General features: G+C 40.8%; 2 protein-coding genes across 2 annotated transcripts; one reads left to right on the top strand and one right to left on the bottom strand.

Moving 5' to 3' along the window:
- The first annotated feature begins 242 nt into the window (after window positions 1-242).
- Window positions 243-5,928, top strand: LOC123445333 (metal tolerance protein 5-like). The gene is made up of 6 exons (XM_045122305.1): window positions 243-745; window positions 1,463-1,578; window positions 1,792-2,037; window positions 2,598-2,681; window positions 4,913-5,146; window positions 5,396-5,928. Exons 1-6 carry the CDS (start codon window positions 562-564, stop codon window positions 5,744-5,746), a joined length of 1,215 nt encoding a protein of 404 aa, XP_044978240.1. The 5' UTR covers window positions 243-561; the 3' UTR covers window positions 5,747-5,928.
- Window positions 5,929-9,723: 3,795 nt separating this feature from the next.
- Window positions 9,724-10,897, bottom strand: LOC123414845. Its single transcript, XM_045106684.1, has 3 exons — window positions 10,768-10,897; window positions 10,517-10,622; window positions 9,724-10,156 (listed from the first exon to the last, which is right to left on the bottom strand). The coding sequence occupies exons 1-3, from the start codon at window positions 10,807-10,809 to the stop codon at window positions 10,002-10,004; spliced, it is 303 nt and encodes a 100-aa protein (XP_044962619.1). The 5' UTR covers window positions 10,810-10,897; the 3' UTR covers window positions 9,724-10,001.
- Window positions 10,898-13,435: the final 2,538 nt, after the last annotated feature.

The following is a 13,435-nucleotide window of genomic DNA, read 5'->3' as shown; positions in this document are numbered from 1 at the left end:
GCATATGCTTTCTTCCTTGCTAAGCAACTATTATTGAGTTAATACATGATGTGATGCTGAGATTACTTTGTTTTCGTTGCAGTTTTTAGTTAATCACAAATGCATTTGTGTGCTAATTTCTAGCAGTAACCAATGCATAGTTCATTTTCGTTGAGTGCGTGCCTCAAATTCCCACACACTTCTCTGAGTTATTCGGCACTGCTTTCATATTTGAGAGAAGGAGCATCAGATTCCTTTGATTGAAGAAGACGACTTGTTCGGCCGTCTCCACACGACTGTGCAAAACTGCAAGGGCCCCCAACTAGGCGTCCGCCGGATCAAAAATCCCGTCAAATCACAACCGTCCAGCGTGCCCTGCCGCTTTCCTCCCTTACCACGTCGGCGGCGGCGGCGGCGGTAGCCCAGTGGAGACGAAAGCCCTCCCGTCTCTTCCTAGCAACCGTTGCCGCACTTCTACTCTACTCCGCTCCGATCGCCCCTCTCAGCCGCGCGGCCTGGAGTGCGATTTCAGAGAGGTCCGTCTCGTTGGCTGCTCGTGTGCGGTGCGGCCGGCCGGAGGAAATGGCGGCGGGAGGTGGCGTGGAGCAGGGCGAGGAGCTCTTCCTCCTCCGCTCCGTCGAGGAAGGGGGCGGCTTGTGCGTTGGGGAGCGCCCCTGGCGGCTCAACTTCGACGGCTTCCGGCGCCAGGGGCCGCAGCAGGAGAGGCCGCCGTCGCGTGGCCTCCAGGACTGCCTCGGCGTGCTAGGTCTGCCCCGTCTCTCTCTCTCTAGTGGTGCCTACCTGGGCGTCTCTGCTCTGTGACTTGGATGGTTTGATATGGACTTCTCTGTTCGCCTTTATCTGAACCAGTTCAGTGCTCACCGAGTCGTCATATCCTCCAAATCCTGATTTATTAATTAGCTGGCCTGTCCTGCAGACGTACTTAGATTGGGTGTCAACACTAAACTAACACATTCCTGTATAAAATAACTAATATAACGAGGGAATGACGTATCCATGTTTGTACTTATACGGATGTGGCATCATGATTCTCTTTGAAATGATTGTGAATGTATTACTCTGGGGTGTGCTTCTGTATGGGCTTATGTACAACTAGTTATTGAAAATTAAATTCTTACTGAAATAGTAACAGGTAGATGATGAGTGTTGCACTGCCTGTAAAAGTGAAAGGAAAATTCTGTTACTTCAAATTATATCTGATTTGCAAATGGAGGTGGACATCATCATCTCAGAATTCAGAGTATTGATCCTATGTAGCAACGCTGGCTTTTCTTCTGAATCATCATTACAAACTCAGAATATATATAGGTGCTGTGACCAAATCGGATCCTTTGAGTCTATTGCTGTTTGTTTATTTGCTTTAAATATGTATATTTTGTTATTGCGGAGTTCTGTTGAACAGAGTTTTGCCTAATTGTTGTAATCTGATATCGTAATTTACAATATTTAATTATTTTTACAGCTCAAGGTCCTGGAGATGTTGTGGCTGAGTACTACCAACAACAGTTGGAGATGTTGGAAGGTTTCAATGAAATGGATACACTGACAGACCGTGGTTGCCTTCCTGGAATATCCAAGGTTTGTAACTTGAAATAAACCTTCTTTGCAACGCAGTCAGGTCTGTTCAAAGGCACGAGAGATAAGGAAAACTGCTTTTCAGCCTCCCTCCCTTTGCTGGTTCCGAACTATCACTGAAAACTCGATGGTGACTAAAGCAAACGGTTCATTGTACAGACCTTTTATGTCAAACTGAAGCAATGCCTTTATACCTGCATTTTATCCTACATGCAGGAAGAACGTGAGAAAATTGCCCGAAGTGAGACATTAGCCATCCGATTATCTAACATAGCAAACATGGTTCTTTTTGCTGCAAAAGTTTATGCCTCAGTAAGGAGTGGCTCCCTAGCTATTATTGCTTCAACACTGGACTCTTTACTTGACTTGTTGTCCGGGTTTATTTTGTGGTTTACTGCCTTTTCAATGCAAACACCAAACCCATACAGGTACCCAATTGGTAAAAGGCGCATGCAACCTTTGGTGAGCTTTCATTTGGCATGTTTATTCATACTTCTGTTGATCCATTTGATTTTCGTATAATCGTTACATTTTCCTGCATTCTTGGTTTTGAATATTCCTTCAGTAGTTTCACAAAAATGGTGCACAAGTCAATATTAATTCGAGTAAATAAATAAATAAATTAGAACCCAAAAGAAGATGAGCATTATCAACTGAGCCTTGAGTACAAAATGAATAGAAGTAAGTAACTGTGACCTTCTATGTTTTCCGCTCAAGGACTGAAACTTGGGCTCAATAATTCTCATTTATCCTGTTATGTGAACCAAGCAATTTTAAATGGTGATTATACCACGTACGATGCCAAAAATGGGCACCCCTGCGAAGTATTCATATGCTTAATCCTTGGAACTCCAGACAAAACAATATTGGGTAGCACTATCCATCCATCATGACTAAAATTACACATCAGTCAGACTTCATAACCTTAAAATCTTAACTCTTGTATTGTTACTCCGTAGAGTGATTGCTACTTTTGTTATTTCCCTGTTCTTGTTGACAACTTACCAAAATCTTTTATGTAGGGAATACTTGTTTTTGCTTCTGTTATGGCAACACTTGGTCTTCAAATTATCCTAGAATCCACGCGCTCATTAGTATCATCTAATGTAAGTCCTTCTCTTCTCGTGTTTCCTGGTGTGTGTGTTTCTTTGCTCTACATTTGGCTGCTTGTTGAACATGATTAAATACTTGCATTGGAGTTAGCAGTTCATTCTTTATAGCCTTGTAACAAGAATCACTGAATCGCACTCTTGGAACTAATACCACAACTTACAAAGTAAATCAACTAATCTTAGAGCTAGATAAATCATGCCGCAGAGTGGCTCAAGCAAATGAGATGATTGTAATCCACCACAAAGCCACCCAGTGCCTAATTAGTATTATGTTGCCATGGAAACACTTATTTAAAGCTGCCATGAAAAGAAGTCGTGAAACTTCTGTTACTCTCTTTGGTCAGGTTAGAGTTGGATAAATCATATTGCAAAATGGTTGTCTCCTGGCATTACATCTTATCTCTCCCTAATAATAAAGCAGATATTGCTTCTGTCGTCCGTCATGAGATTGCCCCCGAAGTTGCAAATAATTACCCACCATGCCACGGGTAAGTAGAAAAACGGTTCGGGTTGAAACATTAGCCATCCTCTTTGGTTCATATACACGAAAATTCCATAGAAAATAACAGGCTCACGGGCAGCCTGGTGGCTAACGCCTCTCTCACCTGCACGGGAGAGCGCGGTTCGATCCCAGCTACCACCATCTTTTTTCCTTCACTACTTTTTTTTACCCCCTTTTCTCTACGAATCTATAGGACTGTATTGGGCGAGCAATTCTTTGTTTATTTTTTCGGCAGATTAAAATACCTTTTCAAATATTCATATCTTTCAAATAACAATTCTAAATCTAACATATTACATATAAAAATTCATCAGAAAAATATGTAGATTTTAAATATGCTATTCAAATATCAATTCTAAATCTAACATATTACATATAAAAATCCATCAGAAAAATATGTAGATTTTAAATATGCTATTATCTTCCATGTTGCTTATTTCTGAAATTACATTTAGGTTGCCTATTGTATATATTTCCTTCGCCATTTATGTAAACAAATGGCTTAATTTGATTATCATATTGTTTAAAATTGTGTCCATAAAGATTTTTAGAAACACCTTGAGCACACAAACAAATCACCCCACCTTTATTTTTTGTGCAACATCATTTATCATATTTTTCTTTGCGAACAGGCCCACAAATCTATTAATAAACCCAACAAGATACAAAATAGCTCTCCACAAAGATAAATAATTAGTACGAAGTCCCTAAGGGGCCATTGAACTGCCGCATCCACCGGAATGAGCCGAGGACGCACCGTCGTCGTCACCGCTACACATGACCGCCTGCGGATCTCCATAGCATACGGGAAGTCTCCCAACTTAGGTCTTGAGGATCAACATCCCGACATAATGTGATCATCATCATTGAAGATTATAATTATTTTCTCCCGTTGCAACGCACGGGCCCTTTTGCTAGTATATGTAACACACTAAAAAGAGAGCGTTTGCACTTGTTAAAAAACTGCAGTTAGCCAAATCCCAACTATATAAAGCGGCTCAAGAAAATCAGATCATTATTTGCGTGGTTGCTGCTATCGGACTGACTTAACACAAAGAAAATGCTCCGCCGTAGACACTTTGTGGTGGGGTCGCCTAGACCGCGATCTGATGATTGTGTTCTCTGCCAAGGGCAAAACGAGGAAACACTTGATCATCTCTTCTTCGAATGTTACTTCTCCACTCGATGCTGGGACACTCTGGGTATCCATTGGAGCACGGGAATTGACCGGTTTGAATGGATGCCCAGCGCCAAAAATTATTGGGCCGGGCCCATGTTTATGGACCTGTTCGTGGTTGCGGCTTGGTCCTTCTGGAAGGAAAGGAAAGGGTTCATATTTAAAAACATCTCACCTTCGCATGCATCCTGGCTGAAAAGATCTAAGGAGGACTTTGGGATGATCAAACACAGAGCCAAGCCCGAGCTCGGAGGGTTTATTTCTACTCTCGTCCGTGGCCTGCCACTAGTGGCCCCCTAGAACTTCCTTTGTTTTTGCTGCGCTTTTTAGGCTAGTGTCTATCTTTTCCCCTCTTTTCTATTTTTTTTCCTTGGTAAAACTCTCCTAACGTCTCTTGTAAAAATGTAATTGTTACTCCTGTAACCTTGACACACCGACTATTCTAGGAAACTCTCCTACAGTCATTCACAGTTCAAAAAAAGAAGAGATCATTATAATCCATCACAATGGCAATCAGTGCCTGATTTTCATTATGTCGTGTTCCAGGGAGCTGAATTCCGCTTGACAAAAGAACAGGAAATGTGGGTTGTGAATATTATGTTGGCAGTGACGCTGGTGAAGCTTCTACTTGTTATATATTGTCGCTCATTCACCAACGAAATTGTGAAGGCATATGCACAGGATCACTTTTTTGATGTCATCACCAACACTATTGGGCTTGTTGCTGCACTTCTTGCTAACTATTTTGAGGGCTGGATCGACCCAGTTGGTGCAATCATTGTAAGTGCAAGAAACGCCATTTTTCTTCTTACGTACTCCCTCCGTCCCATAATGTAAGACGTTTTTTGATACTACTGCGGAGGGAGTAGTAAAACTACAAAGCATTATAGTATTCGAGTCTCCTATCAATTTGGCCACACAAGACATGGGCTATGCCCTGCTCGGCATTTATCTGAATTGTAGAATAGTAGCTCTTATAAAATAATATACATATTTTGAAACCTATTTCTCGCTTTTCTGCTTTTGCAGCTAGCGGTGTACACAATCAGGACATGGTCCATGACGGTGCTGGAGAACGTGCACTCCCTGGTCGGCCAATCGGCCTCGCCGGAGTTCCTCCAGAAGCTCACCTACCTGTGCTGGAACCATCACAAGGCCGTCAGGCACATCGACACGGTGCGGGCCTACACCTTCGGCTCCCACTACTTCGTCGAGGTAGACATCGTCCTGCCCTGCGACATGCCCCTGCAGGAGGCGCACGACATCGGCGAGGCCCTGCAGGAGAAGCTGGAGCGCCTGCCGGAGATCGAGCGCGCCTTTGTCCACCTCGACTACGAGTTCACCCACCAGCCCGAGCACGCCCAGTCCTACGACAGATAGCATAGCCTGAAGTCCTCAACCCCGCTGGCGGCGGCGTTGTAACTTGTAAGTGGGACTCGAGAGCCTGAGCTGAAGCTGTTGAACACGGCATAATTTCAGAAATCTGGATGTCAAACCTGTTGTCACTTGCGGATTCAGCTGTGCAGTTTGATTTCTTAGTTTATTATTTGCTTTTTTGACCATATCTCGCTTGAAGGAAAGCATACGGACTCCCTGTCATGACTGATCAGTCAAGAGCGTGACCTGTGTAAACCTCATGCGGCCTGCGTTGCCATTAATGCACTGGCTAGGTGTAGTAGAGTGGTACTGTAGCCAGAAGGAGACCAGTGGCGTCGCTGTCGCAGGAATCTCGATGCCACGCCTCCTATAGAGAGGCATACTCGTATAGAGAGGCGTACATACGTACGCCGTAGACGTCCAGCTCAGCGCACGCCAGGAAAGAAAGTGAAACGGCCACTGGAACAGTCCAAGAAAAGCAGGCATCAGTATCTATCCACATTCTTTCCCAATCCTATACGCTTACGTAGACCAGTGATTTTATAAGATGCACATGATAGTTGATTTCTAGTCTACTCACTCAGTTCGATGAAAAGTGTACATATAGACATTTTAATATAAATTATGAAGTGAAGTAAAAAATTCATTGTAAAGATACAAGGCACCATCTCTGTCCTCTTTAATAACCCAATCCCCAATGAGCTAACTGCATGTAAAAAGTAAGGAGACTATGTGTAAAATGTTATTGATCTTAATTACCATATGATGAGAAAGAAATATTTTTTTCTATTTTAAAGTGTATTGGAAAGATAAAAGTACACTCTTTTATGGACAAACTTTAAAGCCAAATATACCCTCTTCAGTGGGCGGAGGGAGAATATAAAACTCTATCAATATCTACAGTGCTAATTCCTAAAAAGCAACATCTACAATACCAAATTGCTGCTTCATTAGAGTCATTATATGACATATCTATATATTATTTTATATTGTAGATCTTAACAAAAATTATATGTATTGGGCCGAACTTTAAAAAGTTTCACTTAGACAATTCTATAAAGTCGATTACTTTGGAACGGGGGAGTACGTTTTTCTCCCTGAAAAAGTGTACATATGTTGAGGCACTGATACTCTTTTCAAAATGTAATGTTAATCATTAATTTCCTTTTCCCTCTGTCCGGAATTACTCGCCGTAGAAATAAATGTATCTAGACGTATTTTAGTTCTATATACATCCATTTATATCCATTTCCGCGACAAGTAATTTGGAACAAATGGAGTATTTATCTATTTGTGTTCACTAGTGTAAAACATTTTGGAAGTTAATTTAAACTGACAAAACGTTCTACATCAGTGAACAAATGGTGTATTATAAACATAATAAATCATAATATCATGAACAATATATAATAAAAAAGTATGCATATGATTTCACACATACGATTGAAACATTTTCAAAAATATAACTTCCCAAAGATTTAAAAGTTTTTCAACCTTTTAAAGACGTTACATAAAAGTAAGCTTTTGGACAACATTTGTCAAGAATTAGAAATAAATTAATGAAAATTCTTAGACAATGTTCAGTAGTATATGTGCTTTACAGGCTCCGTGTCGATGGCTAAATGGCCATGCCTTAAGTAGAAATGTGTTTCATCCTGATACGGCTCCAAATATACCATCGATGGAAATCCGTACATATGCATTATACAATAGTATACAAAGACTTTTCTTCTTGTTGTTTTGATGATGGGGACGTAAAGTGAATATTTATTTGGAGGTCCTGAACATTATCACATATGTCTATTTAGATTATGGGGAATAATAATGAAAACATAACTGAAAGCCATGGCACCTATTTGAATATCAGATGTCAGTTTGAAAGCAATTCATGAAAAATATATTTTAAAACAAAGAAATAAAAAACTATGAAAACGTTTTATAGAAACATACAAATATTGTCCCAATAAGATTTACTATAATAATCAGATAAAATATTAAAAATACCTATTGGAAGGAAATATTACGAAAATAATATAAAATATATTTTTAGAGAGGAAATACATTTTTTTGTAAAATACTTATTATATTTTTTTCAAAATTCCTTGGTTGAGCATGTCTCATTATTATCCATTTGTAAACTCTCAACGTATTTCATAGCCTTACTAAAATACAATATGACATTAGCCTACAATTTTTTTCACATAGCCCACATATTTTATAATTATGTTAGAAACAAGAGCATATTTTATAATAGCATTTCAACAAAAATATGGCACTCATGTGTATATCAGATAATACAATATAAGGTAAGGAATATAGAGAAAATGTGAAAAGAATTATTTATAGAAAAGCTAAAAATGTTCAAAATAGTATTTCACTAATAACTTACAACAACCATAGAAAATGTATTAGAAATTTTACGGAACTATTGGTGGTATAACATAAAGTTTATACGAAACAAAACATAAAAATAGAATTTTAAAATTGACTTTAATATAATAAAATGTTTAATTTGACTGCACTGTCTGCTTAAATATTTTGTTATTGGTATGCATTATCCTAAAAAATTAACAACTTCACTAAAATATCCTACAGTTCTTTGTCCATTTACCCACATCTTCACTTATAAGTTTTCAACCAAGCAATGACACTTATGTGTATAAGTTCAAGAAAAATATCACTAAGATGGATTTATGGACTAAGAAACATTGGAAAAAAAACATGAGAAAAAAGGTTAGAAGAATAACCAGATAAAATATAAATAAAATTGAACAAAGCACTGTCAATACCTAGAAATTTATTGTTTTAAAACACAAACAACTTTATAGAATATTACTGTGTTTACCTTCAGTGAATTCCTGTGTTTCATATTCCTCATTGTTATGCACTAGTGAAGTTCCAAATATTTAATAATCTTACAAAAATGTTATGTTATTTATAATATATTCGTTCCCATTTACCAACATATTTCCATAACTTTTGAACAAAGCCACGTCACATGTTTTTACGTAATATAAACTAGAATGTTTATACAAATAGCATGAAATTTATGAAAATCAGGGTTATTTGCAAAAAAGAGTACTAAAATGGAAATAAGAAATATAGAATAGTTTTTTACTTTACTAAAATCCTTATTAAACATTCTTGGTGTTATGCATTAGTAAAGTCACAAATATTTATTAACTTTGCAAGACAATATGTTAATTCATCATATAAACTTTTCTCAACTTACCCACGTATTTTGTAATAATTTTTCAAAAAATGCCAAACAAGTGAAAGCATTGCCCTCGAACAGTATTCACTGGAGCAAGGGATGGAATCTTTGATATCTTTGTCACCTGAGGGACCAATAATGTTTGATAGTGGAGTTGACGAAGCAAACTTAGATTTTTGAATAGTTGAGGTACACAGAATCATATGAGACCCGAGGCATACAAAATCTAAAATTTCATCGTAGTTCTTACTGTAATATTTTGGTAGCATGGGATTTTTGTTTTTGGCTTGATTGATTAGTTCATGAATTAATAGCTAGTTTCAACAATAAGGTTGGTTATTTTGGACTAATATAATGCATGAAAGTAAGGATAACTCCGGTGAGGGCATAAAAAGTGTGACGCGCACCTTCTAACTCATAGTCATGTCACATTTGCTAATGTCAGACGGAGAAGCATATGTTAACTGTCTACAAAGATTCAAGAAAAGAAAAAAAAGATTCAGCGCAAATGTCTGTGCATGCTCACGCTTCTTAGGGTTGCCTGTTCGTTTAAAGACAATTAAGAGACAATGCATTATCTATACATGCTATCCTTTTCATTTCTTACTCTCTTTTATGTGGAGAATATATTTTTACATTTTTTTATGATGATCGCGTGTAGACGCCACAGCTGGCGCATACACTCTTACTCACTGCCACGTGGTCGCGAAAGGATCAGCAGTGATAAGATTAGAGCTGGAGCGAGCACCTTGAAGACCCGGAGCCGTACGTAGGGTCCTCTTGAATATTCCATGCAGTGATTTGTATATGTACACGTCCACACAAACACTAAAATGCTTGCTTGCCAGTCCTTGTAGTCGATCGTACTGCATGCATGCATGGTTTCAAGCTAGTGGTCTGTTATGAGCTAGGTTCAATTAATAAATTCGACCCCCCTAGACATAATACCGGATCCAATTAACGGACGACATGATGTTCATACAATTAATTAGCTAGAGGTGATGCATGCGCATGAGCTTGGAGATAAGTAGTAGCAGCAGCCTTCTAGCCCTCGTCATCGTCTGAGCTTTTGGAGGCAGCCGCGTCGGTGAGCATCTTCTGGATCCGCTCCATCGTCTCCGCCTCGATGTTCCTCTCCACCCGGTCCTTGTTGTAGGACTCGAAGAACTCCTTGTTTTCCTTCTCCAGCTCTTTCCACACTGCCAGTAATGCTCCCACCTCTTAGTGTCTTACATATATTCACATGAAATGACACAAGAAGTAGCTACTCTAGCAAGCTAGTATAATAATCTAACCTATGGCAAAGAATTGTGCAGTTAGAAACTTACACTACGTACAAAGGATTAAGTCAATTTGAGCTGAAGCTACATGCTAGCACGCACATATTTCCTTGTATGTCTCTAAATACGACACCATCATAGCATGGAGATCTCTAATTAGGCGGGGCGTATATGCTTTGCCCAAGCGGTTTGATTGGGGCACCACCTCCTTTGTCTAAAAATACACCCCATACTATATGCTTTCGCAGTAGTTGCATGCAGTAAGGAAGATATATATACCAGTAGAAGTGACGACCGGGTTGATCTTGGCATGCTTCTCCAGGGCCTCCATGCACCCCTCCTTGTTCAGGTTGAAGCAAATGCACTTCTCTATCAGATGGTGCACCTGGAATCAATCAATCAATCAATCAATGGGGACACACAAAGATTCCGTCATCTGTGTCGCTTGATATAGTAGACACACGCGCGCACACCTCCGATCTACCCGCGCTTATAGAAGAAATCCCAACACGACTAGCTATGATGCATACCATTCTGATGTAGGAAGCCGAGGATGATGAGGAGTCGCCCATGGTGGATGAGCTCGAGGAAGAAGGCTGACGCTAGCTAAGTAGAACGGGCCGGGATAGAGTGGTGGTACTGGTAGCTGTGGGCGCAACGAAGGCTGGCGATGAGGTAGAAATAGGGGAGGCGAGGGAGGGGGACGTGGAAGGGTTGGCACGTGGGTTCCGCCCTCCCATTGGAGGAGAGGTGGACGGGCAGATTTTTCCGGGCCCGCGCCTCGCTCTCGCATTGCTCTTCTGTGGCTGCAGAGTGCGGGCGAATGGCGCCGATCCCCGCTCAAACTACTTGCTTGTTGCTTCACCGTTTCTCCCTTGGCGTCTAGCTTGCGGCTCTTGTAGTGCTGGCTCGTGGTCTTTTTTACATGGATAGAGATTAACGGCGTGCGTGTGTGTCATTTCTTCTTTTTGTTTCCTCAAAACCGTGTGAAAATTTGAGGTTTGATAGACGTGTTTCTGAAGGGAAGGGGCTGGGTTGACTTTGACAAGTTCAGCTCATGGAGCGGATCAGTGGAGAGAACACAACGGTGGACGATGTACCGCGCTAGCTAATTCACTTCAGCGTGTGTCGACACACGCCGCGTGTTACTTTGACTTGATTTGAATTCGGACATGTGTTTTTATATCATCTGAAAAATTCTTAAACACTCATCTGTTTCCTCCGGCCGGTGCTTTTCGTGTACATACTCTACCGCGCAAACTTTCCTTTTTATCAACTGGCAGAAGGAAGGAGCTCCACATTTTTCTTAAATAGTGGAACTCCGTCTTTCTTAGACAGAAACACACCGTCAATACGCAAGCACGCGGCAGAAACAAGAACCAAGCCACATACTCTGCCGCATGCGAACTCATGTGCATCAACTCTAGACCAACTTGGCCAAGAGAAGCACCCTAGGCTCGCCACTAGCAAAACATGAGGGTTGCGAAAACAGTGTCTTGCAACACCAATGAAGGAAGTCCCCACTGCATCGATATGGCCCTGCATCCATACTGAGTAGGCTAGATTCGGCAACGACTCACACCGCTTAGCGAAGGACACATGTATCCTAAGATAAGTGCACATGAAAATTCACACTGCCACGCAACAACCATGCACCACAACCGCCACATGGAGAGAGAGAAAGAAGGTCTGGAATGGGATGGGCTGATCTAGGTCACTCAAGCTTCGGTGAAGATGGATCTGTGTTGCTTCGTCTTATTTCTAGCTTTTTTTGAAGGATTTTGCTTCTTCTTATGAGTATACTACGATATATATTAACTTGTTTCATGTACATTCGGGAGAGACGAAAATTTCTTGTAAGCAGACAAGTCACATGATAGTCCGTACTGTACCTTATCACATGCCTCTTCTAGTCTGCATGTACTCTTCAGGTGCAAATGGTACCGTTTAGGACATCACCTAACCCTTCTCACACATCGTTTCTGATAATTTGGTTCATTCAGTTGAGCTAATCAAAGAAGATTAGAGGCACGTGAGGGTGACAAATTTGCATCTACTCCCCCCCCCTTTCCTAAATATAAGTTTTTTTAAATTTTTCATTAAAAAACTATACGCAAATGTATATAGACACACTTTAATTTAAAGTATATATTCATTTATTTTGCTCCGCATGTAGTTTTCTAATAAAATTTCTAAAAAGGCATATATCTAAAAATGGAGCAAGTATAATGTAGTCTAGTCTAGTATAAAGACCGCTGCATGATTAGATATGGCGCGGCTACGTACCACAAAAAATACTACAGATTCCTAAGCCACAGAAGAAACGACCTAGCCATCTCTCCAAGGACCAAACTATCTCCTGCATGTAGATAACATGGCCCGCTGCGCAGTGAGCAAAGATCACGTCCCATAAGATCGCGTGGTGGCCCACCTAACCAAAATGTAGCCAACCGCTGCCCAGGAACAGATCCGGGATCTATGGAAGACCCCAGGTACGTTTCTCTCTCTCTCTCTCTCTGTGATAAAATGCAAAGTGGGGCCGAATTGACAAGAAAAAAGGGGCAAAATAGAAACCAAGAACGTACTAAAAAAACAAAGAAACGAAGAATGCAATACAAGAAGAGAAAAACGCAACCTAAATGTTCACTCCTAGCTAGCGTTAGCGTAGCTAGTCAAGTCCCAAGATGGATCGACGACTCTTCTACGATCTACACCACAAGTGTACGTATATACAACGATCCATGTGGCATATATATATATAGCTAGAGTGGGGAGCGATGCATGCCCGTCCTCGTCGTGTAGGCGTTAATTGCACCGGATACAAGAGGCTTTGAATGCACTGAGGCTGACCGTAAACACTCCGCCCGTGGATAACGTAACAACGTTGGATGGATGCTTGATGCATCACAGGCGCGCATGCATGTGGCGATCGATGCAGAGAACGAAGCCTCATGTGTTTAGTCACATAATCTGACAGCCAGGAATATTTGTTACTGAAAAAGAAAAGCTTAATAGGGACAGGCAGAGTGACAAGAATATTCCTCACGCGCTCGGACGGCCAGGATAGGGTAATCCACAGTTTCATCCAAGGAGCTCCCGATCGCTGGCGCGTGACATGGCACGAGCTGATTGGCCTCCTGAATTGCATGCGGGGAGGCCGAATAATAATTGGCCTGTGACACACGGAAACAATGCAGC

Source organism: Hordeum vulgare, chromosome 1H, assembly GCF_904849725.1.
Source record: "Hordeum vulgare subsp. vulgare chromosome 1H, MorexV3_pseudomolecules_assembly, whole genome shotgun sequence".
NCBI lineage: Eukaryota > Viridiplantae > Streptophyta > Magnoliopsida > Poales > Poaceae > Hordeum > Hordeum vulgare.
Note: the sequence above shows the minus strand (reverse complement) of the source record. Positions and strands in the feature narration are given on the sequence as shown.